Genomic DNA, 18,571 nt, shown 5'->3' on the forward strand with positions numbered 1-18,571 from the left:
AACTTTAAGTGAACTAACAGTCTTTTTCCAGAAATTGGACTTACCGACTTTTTCCACTAAGCCCACGATACTGCCAAATGTAATACAAATTCTCTTTTCCGAACAGCGTGTCAAGCTTGGCTCAGGACGTGGTCCGCTCCCCCCTCCCTCCCTGCCCGGAGAACCGGGTCATGTCCTGGATTCTCGCCTGTGAAAACGTGGCGGACGTTTCCGTATCATTATCTCCGTCACTGCTCCGTCCACATGTCCACTCCTCTTCGTCTATCATGACCGGATGTCGATAACACGCTGAGCCGATTCATTCGTTCGTTGGTTCCACCTCCTTCGTCAGCATCGCTTCCGAACACGACACGAAAATGTTATTTTTGGATTTGTTTGACTACGTTTAAATATATGAACATAAAAAAAATAAACGATTACCCACCACTTGGCCTAAAATTAATTGGCCAGGAATTAGGTCGAATAATTCCAGGCCAACTTGATGTTAGGCTGTAACAGTTCTGGCTGAATAATTTATGCCAAGTGACTTTAGGCCGAAATGTTTTGAACGGGAAGTCTTCTTTTCACAGACGAGAGAGCCACACCCGAAGTTCATGTTCACTTTTTTTCTTCCGTTCTATCTCATTGTATAAACCGGCGTAGCATTACATTTTGCGGTCGATTAGGATAGGTTAGCTACATTATAAATACTTTAAAACATTGTGGATGGTTGGTTATATTAGGTAAGTATAGCTACATTAAAAATACTGTAAAAATAATTTTATGGTTGCTTAGCAAATAACTTTTTAATATGTAGCTATCCAGGGCTAGGAAACCGTTTACATGATTTCACAGTATCTTTCATGTAGCTATCTTAACCAAATCAACCGTCCACAATGTTTTAAAGTATTTATAATGTAACTAACCTAACTTAATAAAATGAACAAAAATGAAACCCCCGAAGATCCACGATCGGGCGCTTGGCTCTCTCGTCTGTGAAAAGAAGACTTCCCGTTTTGAACTGATTCTACGCCGGAAGACCAAAGGCAAATCAAGGTCCACTCGATAACAACGCGCTAGTTGCTGCAGCGCCACCAGCGCTCCTAGCGGCGGGCGGGCCGACTAGCCACGCTAAGTGCTGACGGAGGTACGCGAACGCAACCGACCGCAGAGCAGAAGCCTCGCCGCGTGAATCACGGCGTGGCGCACTCTCCGTGTTCGCGCGAACTTTTTTATCGCGCGGCGAGTTGTGATTCACATCCGCCCGCCCGCCCGAGAACTGGACATGAGCTGGTGGCAGGTCTCCCGGGTCATTTGTGTGCTGAAAGTATTTCTTCTACGCGCACTTCTTACGCGACCTGCATGGCACTCGCCGACTCAATGCTCTGTAACTTTGATTCACAGAATTTGCTTTCAAATTTTATCGTTTTGATGTTGGGTATTGTTCTTTTTTTTTAGTATATTTTTTGGGAGGTCGGATAACCCTCCTCTCATCACTCCCCTCTTCCCTGCCTACTCCCGTGGTTGGGATAAAGGATCATGGTTGGAATTTTGGATCATGGTTGGGATGTTGAATCGATTTTGAGGTGTTGGATCGCGTTTGGGATGTGGGATCGTGGTTGGGATGTTGGATCGTGGGTTGGGATGTTGGATCGTGGTTGGGGTGTTTGATCGTGGTTGGGATTTTCTTTCGTGATTGGGATTTTGGATCGTGTTTGGAATGTTGGATCGTGGTTGGGATGTTGAATCGATGTTGAGGTGTTGGATCGTGGTTGGGATGTTGGATCGTGGTTGAGGTGTTGGATCGTAGTTGGGGTATTGGATCATGGTTGGGGTGTTGGATCCAGGGTGTCCACAAGGAAAAAATTTTTCGTACCAACTTAGGCGAGAAAAAAGTACTAGATTAAAAAAAAGTACTAAATTATAATTTTTTATGGTTTTTAACAATTTATATAGTTATTATGACATTGCAATGCTCGAACTTAAATATCACACCACACACATACATTCCATAGTTTTTAAATATAATTATGCTTAATAATAAAACATATTGGAGTTACTATAATATTATTATATTAAAGAAAAATGTACTAGATCTGTACTAGACCACTAAAAAAGTTATAAAAGTACTAGATCTAGTACGAAAGTACTAACTGTGGACACCCTGGTTGGATTGTGGTTGGGGTGTTGGATCGTGGTTGGGATGTTGGATCGTAGTTTGGGATGTTGGATCGTGGTTGGGATGTTGGATCGTGGTTGGGGTGTTGGATCGTGGTTGGGATGTTGGATCGTAGTTTGGGATGTTGGATCGTGGTTGGGATGTTGGATCGTGGTTGGGATGTTGGATCGTGGTTGGGATGTTGGATCGTGGTTGAAGTGTCGGAATTTTGGTTGAAGTGTCAGAATTTTGGTTGGGACGTTGAATCGTAGTTGGGATGTTGAATTGGGGTTGGGGTGTTGAATCAGACCTACAATCTCTTGTCTCATGGGTGCAATGCACCAGCATTCATGTCCACGCCCCGAAGGGCAAACACATGGTTTAAAATTTTTGATAGCAGGTCTCAGAGAGCAAAGGTAAATAATAAAATAGGAGACCCTCTGAACGTAAATATATGAGTTCCACAGCCCACAGGGCAATTTTCATGGCTCAGTATTATTTCTTATTTATGGAAATTATTTCTGTGTTATTGGTAAAATGACAAGGCCATCTAGAGAAACCAGGGCCTGGTCCATGCCTCCTTCTTATTATTTAATGTACAAATTTTTAAACCCCACTTTAAAAAAAATAATTGTGAACTGTTTTTCAGTACTCATCAAAAATGTGTAACATATAACCTTGGTAATGAGAAAATTAATGTTTTCTCATGTTGCAAATACACTTTTACGAAACTCTGCCACAAAATTTAACGTAGTATTTTTAAAAATTATGCACAGAGTGGGATAGAGAGAGAGGGGAAGAGGAGGATAGTGGGAGAGAGAGGGGTAGCAAGGTGGAAGGGGAGGGAGGGGGAGGAAGATAGAGCATATGCATGTATATATATATATGTACATATGTATGTATGGAAATTTTATTTTCAACTAAATTTCTTGCAGAAAATCATACATAGTTTCCACGGTTGCAGCCAGAATTCATTGCTGGAGCAGTAGGTCAACTATTAAATCATTCCATTCGCAGACCAACATTTTAAACTGCATAATGAAATGGCTCCGATAAAAGTGAAAAAGGCTCGAAAAATTCAGACATAAAATCTAACTTAGAATTCTTAAAAATATATATATTAACCTGTATAATTTTAAAACACATATTTTAACACTAAGTATATGTTTACATATTTGATTTTGCGTTAATGACTTTAATCAGTGTGTAAATGCTTCCCTAAAAATATACCTTAACATTGACCTGATTCTACAATTAATACTATTAACAGTAAAAATTTAATCCAGAAATTCTGTTGTTTTTTTCATGGCATCAAATTTCTTGTGTCTCTACAGTATGATGAAGACTGTGGTGTCTTTACATTTCAGTGTTAACTCAGTTTTGTTATGCCCATATTCTAATGTATTTTTTAAGTTGTCATTACTTCTTTTTATGACATAAATCATCTGAGACTTCTACAGATGGAACCACCAGGGTTACACATCTGTTAATTCCACTTCTGTTCCCTTCACAAAATTACTCCTACCAAATGCCGTATACACATCAAAATAATCGAAAAATTGTAAACGTTAACTGTGGCTTTACCTGTGTGTGTGTGTGTGTGTGTGTGTAAATAAGATTACTTGAAAGGTTTCTGTGTGAATCCTGTTTCAATAGACTTTTATTCAGTCTGTTCTGCAGTACAGTATTTTTTCTTGGGAAGAGATGAGTTCAACATCAATCACACTATACTACCATACAAAAACTTATTTTTCATACCTTTCTAAGGAACTTTTAAAACTTCTAAGAATATATATGATATTAAAAGATTGCACATTAGAACTGCAATTTACTAGTTCGTATAAAAGTAAATATCGGTTAAATTCTGTGGCTCATAATTATCCTATGCGGCATGAACAAAAAATACATTTACCTATTCCTTTAGTTTATGTGACGATTTCCGAGAGGTAACTAGAATTTTTAATTCCAAAAATTGTAGCTATTTTTCCCGAAATAAATAAAAACTGAAAGTAATTTTCAAATAAAAAATATATATATATTGGACTATGGCTGGCTAATTTAACTGATGAGATTTCTCTAATATATAAAAATAATTTTCTTTTCTCTGGTAGCATATGTATATGTAATTGTATATTAATAATGACTTAAAATTTATATAAGTATCATTTAATCAATGAAATACTTCAATTTACCAAAATATTATTTGTTTGTTTAAAAAGTTTAGCATTCAAAATAGTTAAGGAATACATTTGTTTAGTTTTTTTTTTTTCATTTACAGCTATACATGTAAATTTTCATTTTCGTTATGTGGATGACACAGTTTAAAATACCTCACGTTGCATGAAAACGTAGTGTGATTGTGTAAATGATGTAAAAAGAAAGTTGTTAATAATCATAAGCCACAGAAGTCAGTTCTTTTTATTAAAATTAGGTTCATCCTCGATTAAATGTAAGATGGCCTACTCACTAAATTCCTTGCTCAACTTAACCATACCAGTGTACAAGTAGATTGTGAAAATTAGCCTGCTCCATTGGGGAACCAAACTCACAACCACCTGTATGTAATGAATTTACGAGGAAGTTGGAAATTGAGGAGTTGGAGAGGGTGCAGCGCAAGGCAGTGAGATGGGTGACGAATATGTGGAGGAGAAGGGAAGGCGAAGACAGGATGGGGGAAACACATCAGTGATGATGAAGGAGCTGGGGTGGGACACGCTGCAAGAAAGGAGGAAAGTAGAAAGGCTAGTGAGAATGCATAAAGTAATTCGGGTTGGGGGGGGGGGGGGGGGCTGGGGAAAGCTAGGAGCTAGGTTGAACAGAGGGCTGTATCGAGGAAGGAGGGATCACGAGTGGAAGATTCAGAGAGGAAGGCAGGTATTCCTTGTGAGGACGGGGCGAGAGTGGAACGAACTTGGGGGGAGAACACTGGATGTGGGAGGAGGGAAGGACTTGCGAAGGAGGCTCCAGAGTGGGGAGGAGTGAGGGTAGTTGGGGGGTGGGGGGTGGGAACTCCTTGCCACCGGGCGGATGCCCAATTGCAGGTGTATTATTATTATTGATATTATTTATTTTTGCGTTGAGCGCGTGGGCTTGTGGAAGGTTCACTGGCCATTGCTCTGCTGCAGGTACACCATCACGGTGCGGGTCTCGGAGCAGAAGCCGTATCAGGTGAAGGCCTACACTTGGTGCTTCAACTTCCCTCCAAGGTGCTCCAAGTACAAGATCAACTTCAAGACTGTTTACAGGACGCAGGTACCGTGAGTCGGGAGTGCTCATTCTTGTGAAACCGTTGTTACATCATTGCATAGCTTCAGTTGCAGTTTTGAATAAACATTGTGCCTGGTACCCCAGGGAATCAACACTTGTTTGAATCTTTGCAATTGAAGGAATGTTGCTGTTTAGCACTGAATTAACGTAGCTGAATAATGCCGCAGAAGGTAAACGTTAAGACGTCGATAGAATGTAGTATCAATGTTTGATCAGCGTTGTAGCAGCATTTCAATATTTGAGTGAATCATGGCCATTATGCTTGTAAACCAATACTAAACACATGATGGCACATTGTAATAGACATGCTGGCTGACTATACACCACCAAGACTAGCAGTCTCGTTGAAAGGCAGCCTGCTGCCTTTAATGGTGACTGCTCAACTGCCATTTTTCCAGTTGTGTTTTACTTTAATTGTCGTGTTAAGAAAGTATGTGCAAGTAGGTAATTGTGAGAATATAAAATGTAAGATTTCTGTAAATCTTTATTGGCCATGCTAAAAGACTCTATTTTACAATCTCTGAGGTAGTTTTTGTTTTATATTTACGGGACAGGTAAATATAATAATTAAATGGTCTAAATTTCTCAACCAAAGTTAATATCAAATCTGCTATTTTAAAATAAACTAAATAGTTTAGCTTTAGGATTATTGAATTCTTCAGAGGTTTAACATATTTAAGACTAACAAGATTCGTTGTTTCGAACTAAACATTTGAATCTAATAATGTAACACCAATGGGATAGAAATTAACGTTGTAATTCATTGAATGTGTAATAGTTATTTAACATTGACCTATCAGAAATATGCATTTCCTCAACTAAACAAAATATAATTTGCAAACTTTCAGATCAAAACAAAACAATACAGCAGTTCCCTAAATTTGACAAAATTAACAAATTTCAGTAGTATTCCAATTGGTCATTTGCTTTTCACAATGGGTAATCAATGTTAAAATTAATTAAACAGTAATTACTGTAATCCCTTCTTCAAATAATGCAATAAGAAATATTACTCATGCAAGTATTAAAAAGAAAAATACTAGCTTTAATTTATCAAAATACAATTAACCCTAAAACAAAGTTAGAAACCAATATTTAAAACAAACTCAACTAAGTTGGTGAGGCAATTAAAGAGTTACCGTTTGTGTATAAATAACGATTGAAAACAAGTCAAAATGTCTAGAGAAACAAGAAGCGTTCAAATATTTAAGGTTATATTTTAGCAAAACCAATTGAAAACTATTGACATATGTAATATAATTACAACATGTACATTCATACCTTGATTCTCGTACATTAACTGCCATAAAATCAATTTTCCTAAAATCTAGTGCTATTCTTCCTTCTGGCAATGCAGTTCGGTTTTTTAAACAACAACCTGATTGGTAATTGAGCATCCAATTCACCTTCCTGAAACATTGAGAGTAGATGGAACATCTACGAAGAATCGTTGGTCAGCAAACACATTTCCTGGTCAGTGACGTCCTCGTCTGTGAATCGTGGACATAGTCTCTCTAGTCGGTGTTGCGATCCAGGTTGATGACCACGTGAAAAACACCATCTTCTGTAAGACACAGAAACTCAGTTGAACTTGATAGTCTAGTAGCTCTGTCCTACTTGATTTTCCATCGTAAAATTATTAATTTCCTTCCACATACGTACACTGATGGATGCTTATTTCAAAACTTGCTGAAGTTATTTGCCAAAAAATTATTTGCACGATTCATACCATAGTTATTTAACTTTTAACGATGGTTGCTTTGAAACTAATCATGCTAGTTCTCGTAAAATTGCTCCAATTTTCTGGAATGTCACTACACAGAACTATCCTTGATGGTGGCTGATTCTAGACTAAAAACCATAAAATGTTGTGCTTCGATGCCTTACTTTCTTTTAGATGTGAAGTAACCAATCAAAGATGTCCCAAATTCAATCATAATTAGGTAGGTAACACTAGATTTAAACACAAATTAAAGATCAGTTTTCAACCAAAAAACACTATTAAGACATTACCTTTAACAAATTCAAAAACTTGCGAAGAATATTCTGTTTTGATATTAATTAAGTAAGTTATAAGTTATAAAACATAAATATAAAAACTCAGAAATTTACCAAGATGCCTCACTATTGGTTCTAAACAAAACTTTAAAAATTGGGGGGGGGGGGGGGTGGGGGGGGGGGGGAGAGTTAAATAAACTGTACTAACACAAAATTATAGAGGTAATACTCAGAATTGCAAATAATAATTTAGAAAAATACATGTAAATGTTAACTCATCAATTTCTGTATGTATTTTAATCTCATGAAATAAAGAAGAATATTCTATATAGCAATAAATTATTTTTCATAGTACCTACATACCTAGATTGTTATCAGCAGACCAGAACAACTATATATTATAATACTTACTTTAAACTTTCTTAAGTGTATTCTACAAATTTATTTTAGGTAGTGGTAACAAACGTAAGGTCTGAGTTCACTCCCTTGCAATAGGTACAGTTCTTTGAATGTGAGAAAAAAAAATGTTTATATATTCAAAATAGACAATAAACAGTTTTACAGATTATCATTGCATGAAATAAAATTCTTCATACCATCTGTTTTGACCATGAACTAGATATAGATTGGCCTGATATTGACCTTATTGTAAATAAAAACATACAGTCTTGCGCAATACATGTAGTTATGTGAGCATTTTCTGTTTGGACTTCAGCTGATATCACTTTTGTTGAGAACTCTTTCACATAACTTCAGTACGGTTGTGCTGGTGTGTTTTCAGTAGTTCCGTAGTTGAGAAATGTATGTTAAATGTTGGAGTGGAAATTATGCAATTCCCTAAATAAAAACTGAGCACTCAGGTTGTCCATAGGTTACAAAATCCCGAAAGTCACGGAAGAGCAAAGAAACTGATGGCAAAGAAAATCATGGAAAAGTCCCTAAATAAGCAGCAGTGAGTGATGCTGGTTGTTGGGAAACATTAACTTCTAGCAACCTTTTGCTAACTTCATTTTGTTTATTGATGCCTCACTTTAGTGTAGTCAGTCACTTGTGGAAATTATCTCTAAACACCATTTAGCTTTCTAACGTAAAAATTTTCACGTTCCTGAAAGTTGTGGAAAATAATGAACATATTACATTTGCTCATGTTTAATTATGTTTGTATATGTAGATTTAAAAACTACCCTTTTATTAAAAAAAAATTTGTAGGAAAATATATTTAAAAGATTCTTAGAAAGTCCTGAAATTGAATTAGTACTAGGAATGTGTAGACATCCTGATATTACTTTTCTTTACAATGCTTTTAATACACGGCTAGTTCAAGAAATTAATTTCTTATTTATCAACTAGTTAATACCTTGCATAAATATTTTCCCCTCTATCAAACAATTTTTTGTAATTTGTTTGAACAAACAAAGCATCTCTCTCTATCTCTCTATATATGTCCATCTATACATCTCACTGTATTTCTTTGTGTAAATAAAAAATCTCTATATTTCTCTATCTTACTCTAAATATATATATATCTGTCTCTACATATATATGTATATATCCGTACCACTCAATTGCTCTATCCCTCTCTAGGTATCTATGTTTATGTCTATACTTCAATCCATCTCCTTATCTATATATTTCTCTATATATCTGTATAAATAACACTCACTCTATCTCTATATCTCCATATATCTGTATATATATATATCATGTATCTATATCTCTATATATCTGATCTCCCTCTCTATCTCTATCTATATCTTTAAAAAATAGAAGATGAATACACATTCTTATATATATTACCTATATATATTTTTATATAACTTTTTATCTGGTCAGGTGTGACATAGGTATATAAAACCACGCGTGTATTCGGATGCAACATTGTGACAAAATTTCAAAGCAATCGGTGAAGAACTTTCGGAGATTTAAGATTTCGAAAGAACTAGCATTTACATTTTTATTCATACAGATAGTGAACCACCAATAAACTGTGTCGGGAGAAACTGGGGTGTTGGGCAGCAGAGGGCGGTGGTGACGTCCGTGCTGTTGCAGACGCTGGTGAAGACCAAGCCGGTGGAGGACTGCTGCAAGGGCTACACCAAGAGCAACTCCGCAGAGCGCTGCATCGCAGTCTGCTCCGAGGACTGCGTGCACGGCACGTGCATCGCCCCTGACACCTGCCAGTGCGAGACTGGCTACGGCGGGCCCACCTGCAACATCAGTGAGTAGTCCTCGGTAGTGGCCATCAACACCTGTGAGTGGCATGTGCTGCTGGGGCGTAGTCCTCAGGTAGTGGCCTTCAACATCAGTGAGTGGCATGAACTGCTGGGGCGTAGTCCTCGGGTAGTGGCCTTCAACATCAGTGAGTGGCATGAACTGCTGGGGCGTAGTCCTCGGCAGTGGCCTTCAACATCAGTGAGTGGCATGTACTGCTGGGGTGTAGTCCTCGGTAGTGGCTTTGAACATCAGTGAGTGGCATGTACTGCTGGGGCGTAGTCCTCGGTAGTGGCCTTCAACATCAGTGAGTGGCATGTACTGCTGGGGCGTAGTCCTCGGCAGTGGCCTTCAACATCAGTAGGTGGCATGTACTGCTGGGGCGTAGTCCTCGGCAGTGGCCTTCAACATCAGTGAGTGGCATGTACTGCTGGGGCGTAGTCCTCGGCAGTGGCCTTGAACATCAGTATGTGGCATGTACTGCTGGGGCGTAGTCCTCGGCAGTGGCCTTCAACATCAGTAGGTGGCATGTACTGCTGGGGCGTAGTCCTCGGCAGTGGCCACCAACATCAGTGAGTGGCATGTACTGCTGGGGCGTAGTCCTCGGTAGTGGCCTTGAACATCAGTGAGTGGCATGTACTGCTGGGGCGTAGTCCTCGGTAGTGGCCTTCAACATCAGTGAGTGGCATGTACTGCTGGGGCGTAGTCCTCGGCAGTGGCCTTCAACATCAGTAGGTGGTATGTACTGCTGGGGCGTAGTCCTTGGCAGTGGCCTTCAACATCAGTGAGTGGCATGTACTGCTGGGGCGTAGTCCTCGGTAGTGGCCTTGAACATCAGTGAGTGGCATGTACTGCTGGGGCGTAGTCCTCGGCAGTGGCCTTGAACATCAGTAGGTGGCATGTACTGCTGGGGCGTAGTCCTCGGCAGTGGCCTTCAACATCAGTAGGTGGCATGTACTGATGTACTGCTGGGGCGTAGTCCTCGGGTAGTGGCCATCAACACCTGTGAGTGGCATGTACTGCTGGGGCGTAGTCCTCGGTAGTGGCCTTCAACATCAGTGAGTGGCATGAACTGCTGGGGCGTAGTCCTCGGCAGTGGCCTTCAACATCAGTAGGTGGCATGTACTGCTGGGGCGTAGTCCTCGGCAGTGGCCACCAACATCAGTGAGTGGCATGTACTGCTGGGGTGTAGTCCTCGGTAGTGGCCTTGAACATCAGTGAGTGGCATGTACTGCTGGGGCGTAGTCCTCGGTAGTGGCCTTCAACATCAGTGAGTGGCATGTACTGCTGGGGCGTAGTCCTCGGCAGTGGCCTTCAACATCAGTAGGTGGCATGTACTGCTGGGGCGTAGTCCTCGGCAGTGGCCTTCAACATCAGTGAGTGGCATGTACTGCTGGGGCGTAGTCCTCTGCAGTGGCCTTGAACATCAGTAGGTGGCATGTACTGCTGGGGCGTAGTCCTCGGCAGTGGCCTTGAACATCAGTAGGTGGCATGTACTGCTGGGGCGTAGTCCTCGGCAGTGGCCTTCAACATCAGTAGGTGGCATGTACTGCTGGGGCGTAGTCCTCGGCAGTGGCCTTCAACATCAGTGAGTGGCATGTACTGCTGGGGCGTAGTCCTCGGCAGTGGCCTTCAACATCAGTGAGTGGCATGTACTGCTGGGGCGTAGTCCTCGGTAGTGGCCTTGAACATCAGTAGGTGGCATGTACTGCTGGGGCGTAGTCCTCGGCAGTGGCCTTCAACATTAGTGAGTGGCATGAACTGCTGGGGCGTAGTCCTCGGGTAGTGGCCTTCAACATCAGTGAGTGGCATGAACTGCTGGGGCGTAGTCCTCGGGTAGTGGCCTTTAACATCAGTGAGTGGCATGAACTGCTGGGGCGTAGTCCTCGGGTAGTGGCCTTCAACATCAGTGAGTGGCATGAACTGCTGGGGCGTAGTCCTCGGGTAGTGGCCTTCAACATCAGTGAATGGCATGTACTGCTGGGGCGTAGTCCTCGGTAGTGGCCTTCAACCTGCAGTTTTACAGAGAGCATCAATGTTCCACTAAGCCTCCAAGCATTGTGAACTATGTCACAGCTGAAACTTGGAAACTGAAAAAATATTTGTTCACACATCTGAAGTTAAATTTCTCTGGTAGGAAACATGTTTTATTAAATTGTACTAGTAGTTTATAAGTTAGAATACTTTACAATCTTGCAAAATTAAGAGAACAGATATTCAAATATTTATATTTAGTCACAAAAAAAACTATATATAAGTATAAACATTGACAAACTATTAAATATTTACAAATTTACTATAATAACTAAAAAAGGTATATAGGAGATCAAGTATTATTCAGCGATGATGTTTCAGTGACCAATAAACATTATACTTTTAAAATTGAGCTAATAAATTTTACTGCCATAAGCCATTAAATCCCTATAACATTAAATCCCTATATCACAGTTCAAGAAGGCAAGGCAGATGTAAAAACCTTATTTAGTAGTTCAATTGACCTGAAACCAGGGGGTGTGAATACAAGTGTTAAGTATTTTAACAGCTGAATTTCCAAAATAGTTGTACTTTTTATAATTACTATCTATACATGTGTTCTCTATGATATCTGAAAAATTGTGTTAAATGTTTGTTTACTTTCAAATGTTGTTTTTTTAGTTATATATATGGTTTTATAATCTATGATTGAATAGGAAGTGATGCAAAAATTATACATATTTATCTTTTTTTGTAAAAATAAAACACAGTTTATTTAAGGAACTAAGTTTTTGATAGCTTGTGTTTGATGTGAAATCAACTAGAAAGCAGTGGCGGATACAGAAAAATCTCAGGGGGGGGGGGGGGGGGGGCAGGCCTACCTCTTCCACACACTCCCTTGTTACGTCACCTTGGTTGCTTGGATGCAGCCAGAGATCTGTTTCCAAGCTCTATCCGTTTCATTTACGTCTCGCCCGAATATTAAAGGTAAGTGTATGAATGTGTATTGTATAACATCGGCGGCCGGGTGCGCGCCCTCCCCTTGCCAAGAACCATGCTTGGTGCTGGGCTGCCCTGGTCAAGGGGGGGGGGGGGGGCGGCCCCTGCGCCCCCCCTATGAATCCGCCACTGATAGAAAGGTTCCAGAACTAAATCAGTCTATAAGAAACCATCCTATTGGTCAAAATTATATTTCGACGATTGTAATTAATAGTGATAAAAGTGACTAAAGGATGAGTGAAATATTTAATAAATGTTATACAAGACTCTACTGAAGAATTCCATGATAATTTGGGAAGAATTTTAATATTATACTTCATGGATTGTTATTAAATTAATATAACATTTGAATCATCACATGAATTTGTAAGAAACCAGAATGTTGCTTCGATATTATAGTTCACGGCAAGAGACAATATAAACTACTGTCGTACAAGTGAACTTAATGAAATATATATAGAAACTGAAGATTAGTGGTTTGGACATGAAGAATATCTACAACTTCAAGACATTCAGCACATCAGTAAGATCGAGTCCACTACGTTGACCGAAGGAAGGAAGAAAGTAAGCGACTTCGTGTTACAATCCCGAGATCCATCTACAGCCGAATCCAACTGTGCCGGAAATTAGGCATTTCGTCACCTTTATAATTTTTTTTCTATAATTTTAAAATTTTTTGGGGTTTCTTATTTTTTAAATTTATCTGGTTGTTAATGGGGGTGATTTACTTTTGTTAGGCCGGTGTACGCCACGGATTTAAACTTTGTGCCAGTGGACCGAAGCCCCTTCCCAGGGGGCCAATCTGATATTTTGCTGTCTAATGTGGACATGGTCAGCCCGGTTGAGATTTCTCTCGCCTGCAGTCACGTCCCGAGTTTGTAATTTTAATTCCCTGCATGACCAAAACTGCATTGAGCAGCTCCTGGGCTGCAAGCTGCTACCTTGTAGAGGGCTGCTGAGAATAGCATGTCTCGTCACGAAGCAGTCTCCAGTGGAGCTGCGTTCCCACCTTAGTGGCTACTTCTGCCCCCCCTTCCTCTCTCTCCACCTTACTTTAGTTCTGAGAAATCCAGCTAGGAGCAGTGACCGGACGGGACGATGACCTGATGCAAAACCTTCTCCCTGGTCCGACAGACACATCCCCGACATCTAGGGGAGGAAAAAGTAACCGCGGGCCTGGTCGCCAGCGTGCAGAGCTCACCCTCATGACACCTGGTGGCAAGTCAGCTCACCGCCTCAAGTAGTTCCCCCTTACGCCGCTAGAAAGCAGCGTCGCGGTGCCATAAGGCACTATGCTTTCTTCTCGCGGCCTGTAGAAGTCGATTGTTCGTTGCCTTCGTTTCGGTCCGGTAGAGAGCGCGCATGTCGTGTTGTTGTCACGCCCGCCTCGGACTCCTTCGGAAATTTTCGGCTTAGAACCGAACCTTCCCCCTCCTTCCTGGGGCTTGAGCGCCCGTTTTAATTAGAAGTCTTGTCCGCCACCGCGGGCACTTAGTTCTCTGAGCTCGGCTACTGACCACGTGTTCTCGGCGTCCTCTGCGCTAAGAGGCTTATCGCGGGAACGGCGATTTTCGGTTGCACAAAGATGTAGTCAGTTGCTTAAGGGATGTGATCCCATTTGTACAGTAGCCAGGCAGATGTAGTTTTTAGAAAAGTCATGCGTAGTTAAATTTTTTTTAATTTATATTTTTAATTCCAAAAATTCTGGTTTCCTTCGCGCATCCGCGGATTCTCGGTGTGCCTCATCCTGATGTCGGCGCGAGACATCTCGCGAGCCCTGTTTCCACACTCTGTTTGGTGAGTAATCCTTTTTTTGCCCCAAATTCCCGTTGTTGGCTTTCGTGCCAACTGTGTATGACTGTCTGGACGCAGGTCTAATTCGTTTTGAATTTGGGCTGTGTTTCAGACAGGGTCGAAGTTACGGAGGGAGAAATTGCCCCCGCATGATCTTCGGGACCTCCAGTTGATCCCCCCCCCCTTGTTAGAAGAGTTTGGGCCGGCAGTCCGAGGTCATCCTGGAAAGACCCGGGTGATATGAGATATATATATTTTTTTCACTTAAATAGAAGGAACTAAAACAAAGATACCAGCGAGCAGTGTTTTAAGGACGTCATCCTCAAGAATCTGGGAAATCGAGGAAACTTATATATATATATATATATATATATATATATATATATATATATATATATATATATGTAATCGTTGGGAGCTATATTTGAAATTTTGTTAATATATTCGTTTGATTGTTTGGTTGTAATATGTATTGTTTTAAATAATGCCGGGGCGCCCCTTTTAATTTTGTTAATTACTAAGATTTTTATTGTCAGGTATAAATAATGCGAACATAAAATTCCTTAATAATAAACTAGGAAAACCTATAGACCAAGCTACCGATTTTGTGTATTTATTTATCAAATACCTTCTTCATTGTAAAAATCCACGAACTCCCATGTTCCTAGTGTGCAGGGAGTGTAAATTTTGTCTTGTTCACCGTCTCGTGCCCCCTCTGGTAATTAAGGTAATATTTTCTTAATATTTTGCCCTGCAGTTTCCAAGCACTTTTTGATTAATTTAAAATAATAATAAATTTGGGCACGAGGGGCGTATCACAACCTCGAATCCCGTTCGTCGAGTCACCAGCCAAACCCCAGGAAGAATAGGAATGCGGTTCATGATGAGTGCTAACTGCCGCTGGAAGCCGTACGGTATATAGATTTTCTTCAGGAGCATAGAATAGTTCCGTTCAATATCACAATGCTTAAGGTACTGTCCGGTTCTTAAAGGTAATATTGCGAAGAAAAAAATGTGAATTTTGTTAACTTTTTGTTTGAATCAAAACATTTTGATACTAACCGTTGCCAACTGATTCAAATAACTATTTAACCCGATTAGTTTATCTTACATGTTGAATCACACCATGCTTAAATTTACTTGTACACATGAGCTTGAATAATTTAGACTTGGAGGTCCTGCTCTCCAATAATTGAGCTAAGCCAGAGCATGCAATTATATTTTTGGTACCGATGGAATCGTGCAACTCTTGGCATCGTTAACATATCTGACATAAGCTGTATCTATTTATGACTTAATAGGTTGTATTTTCTGTTGGTAATTCCTTTGTGAACTATAAAGGCAATATTTACCCTTTATAGAAAGTAAATATTTAATTTCCTTAGTATGTATTTTGTTTAATTACAATTTATTCCGCATGGTTACATTTTGTCATCTATGAGTAATTCAGATTTAAAGTTCTTTGGTTATCTTTTGTACATGTATTACTCTATGTTATATTTTATTTTAAATAATTGTCAAAGCTAGTATAGCAGTATTTTTTGAAACTAATACTAATTTAAAGATGAACAACGACAGTAATTGGTAGTAATTTTAATATTTTTGTTTTATCAACAACTTTAAGAGAGTCGTTTATTAGTAACGGTGAAAAAAGATTCTGGAGAACAAATAGAGACTCGATGAAGGCAACATCTAAAAACGCAACGATTTCGACCTTAATTGATAATTTGACTATTCCTAGAAGAATTGAAAATGCTTATTAATGCTAATATTGAATCAGATTTCGAGGGAATTACTAATTTGAATCAACGAAGATAAAACTCAAACGTCAAGAATTCAAACCATTATTTAAGAAGAGAGAGCGACGAATATCCAGATTTCAAGAGAGCGTCGAATGAATTTAAATTATATTGAAACTCGAAGAATAGATGTCGTTGATCATCCTGAAGAAAGAAGAATTCAGCCGAATAATGAAAAGTCGCAGTTCGACCCCGGGAAGGATGACCGTCGTGCAGTCCAGCCCAGTTCCCGCACACAGCCCGAAGGATGGAGTCGTGACGGCGCGTATTCCTGCCGCCCGCTAGAGACCGGAGGAGCAACACCAAGTTCGCAGTCCTGACTGAGGCGAACCAAGGATCCTCCGAGAACCTACACGTCTCGTGGGTATTCTGCAGCAAGGTTTAGTCCCTTACCCCATCACCCGAAGACTCGCTGATTAAACAAGTATCCTCACTAACAACGATTTGAACAAGACTAACATTTTCACGGAACTAGAATTTTTGGTTATCAAACGTATTCTTTGTATAGAAAGACCGTGTACTTGTTCATCTTTAGATTTATCATCTAAATTACGGAATCGCGATCCCGAACCTAATAACATAAGACCGTACAGATGGAAATTGCTATTGAAAGAACATGTTGCTATTTTGTTTGACGGGTACTGCAAGTTACGTACCCAGTAGTCCACGCTCTGCGGACTGAAGCTAGTTTTAAAATAAATAATACATAAACGATTAACATTTTAACCTAAAGATAAATTACTCTAATGAAAGAATTGGTAGAATCTTTGAAGTCGAGAATCATAACAAATTCCATCTGTATTTTAACATAAACTATTTTAGTTAAGATATTTATATAAATTGTAATATTGTGTTTGTCGAAGTATATTGTCACCGTCTGCACAAAAATTTAACATACTTTTGACACACTGTAATTTTGATTCTCAAACACAAACTTCTAGAAACAATTCTTAAAACTGATAGAGGAAGGCTAGAGAAACTGGAATTATTAAGTACATTTAATAATTTACATATTTACACTAGCTGACTTTTCAGTTTAGGTGAACTATAAGATAGGAACACTTAAAACTGAAGATACTCTTCAGAACCATTGAATTAATTTTACGTTTTTCACAAAATAGCATTAAAAATACGTAATTAGTAATGTCGCATATGAAACATTTGAGATAATTTTTCATGTTTCTTTAATACATTGAAACTTAATGTGATAGTTCTCAAAGCTAATTATGAAAACTGATTTTATTATTTTCTTAGAAACACACAAATCAAACATCATAGGTAATAACAAGAAAGATTTATCGAAAAACGTGCAGGCATATAAATTTGACACTACACAACATTGGTTTACATGCTTTCAATGATAACATCTTAGCTTTTGTTTTCTAGCAAGTGCAGAACTTTTGCTTGAATGCAAACAACTTGTAAAAGCTCTCTCGGAAAATGCGGTCTTAAGCAGTTTAACTTTAAATTGTAAAAGAATATATTAGGTTTGGATCAATTTAGAAATGTCTTGCTTTATGCTTATCTACTTTTTCCAATATATATGTTGAAAAAAAAATGCTTTGATAATATTTTTAAAAAAATTATTATTTTGCTATCAATAGAAACAAATCAGCCGATACAACCCTAGCAGTACGCTCTTCATGTTTGCCTGATGAATAGAGACCGGAAAAATTCGCGAATTCATTTCGCGACGGGCTAAAATACAAATAGTTATACCTCAGAGTGCTGCCTCTGCTATTGGCTCACAACTCACCTGGATGACTCTGGGCTAATGAGAAACTACCCAACCAAAGCTTCATAAGAGAATCACGGGCTGCTACGTTGGGACGTCTCACAAGACGGCAGCCAATGAGTGGGTGGCATTTGACCGAGTGTGCGTAGAACTGTGGAGTTCATCCTGCTAGACCATTGAACTCGCAAATTTTTCCGGTCCCTACTGATGAAGCAGCAGACAAGACATCTCCAATAACTTTGTTCCGTTTGCAGAACTGGTAAAAGTGCAGGGAGTGGAGCCAAGGTCTGTTCAGAAGTGTTCGTGCAGGGCTCAGTGAGACGCGTGCTGTGTTGTCCAGCCTGCCCGGCGGGACGCTGGGGCCGCGCCTGCCAGAACGACTGCGAGTGCAGGAACGAGGCGTCCTGCGACCCGTTCAGCGGGCAGTGCCGCTGCACGCGCGGCTGGCAGGGCAGCAAGTGCGACGAGGAGTGCCCGCCCACGCACTACGGCCAGGGCTGCGGCGAGGAGTGTCGCTGCCTTCACGGCGGCTCCTGCCACCACATCTCCGGGGAGTGCCGCTGCGCCCCGGGCTGGACCGGCCCCCTGTGAGTGCATGCCCCGCCCCCCCCGCCGAGAGTCCCGGGTCGGGGAGCGACAGAGGAGCCGGGGTTCGAA

General features: G+C 40.1%; 1 protein-coding gene across 4 annotated transcripts in view; it reads left to right on the top strand.

The window, feature by feature from the left end:
• LOC134528423 (protein draper) overlaps positions 1–18,571 on the top strand; it is a 143,155-nt gene that overhangs the window by 83,905 nt on the left and 40,679 nt on the right. For all 4 annotated transcript variants that reach the window (XM_063362025.1, XM_063362027.1, XM_063362026.1 and 1 more), the window contains exons 3-5: positions 5,263–5,389; positions 9,452–9,620; positions 18,255–18,501. In XM_063362025.1, coding sequence (XP_063218095.1) covers positions 5,263–5,389; positions 9,452–9,620; positions 18,255–18,501 — 543 coding nt within the window. The remainder of the gene's footprint in view (positions 1–5,262; positions 5,390–9,451; positions 9,621–18,254; positions 18,502–18,571) is intronic.

This window comes from Bacillus rossius, chromosome 1 (genome assembly GCF_032445375.1).
Source record: "Bacillus rossius redtenbacheri isolate Brsri chromosome 1, Brsri_v3, whole genome shotgun sequence".
NCBI classification, from domain to species: Eukaryota; Metazoa; Arthropoda; class Insecta; order Phasmatodea; family Bacillidae; genus Bacillus; species Bacillus rossius.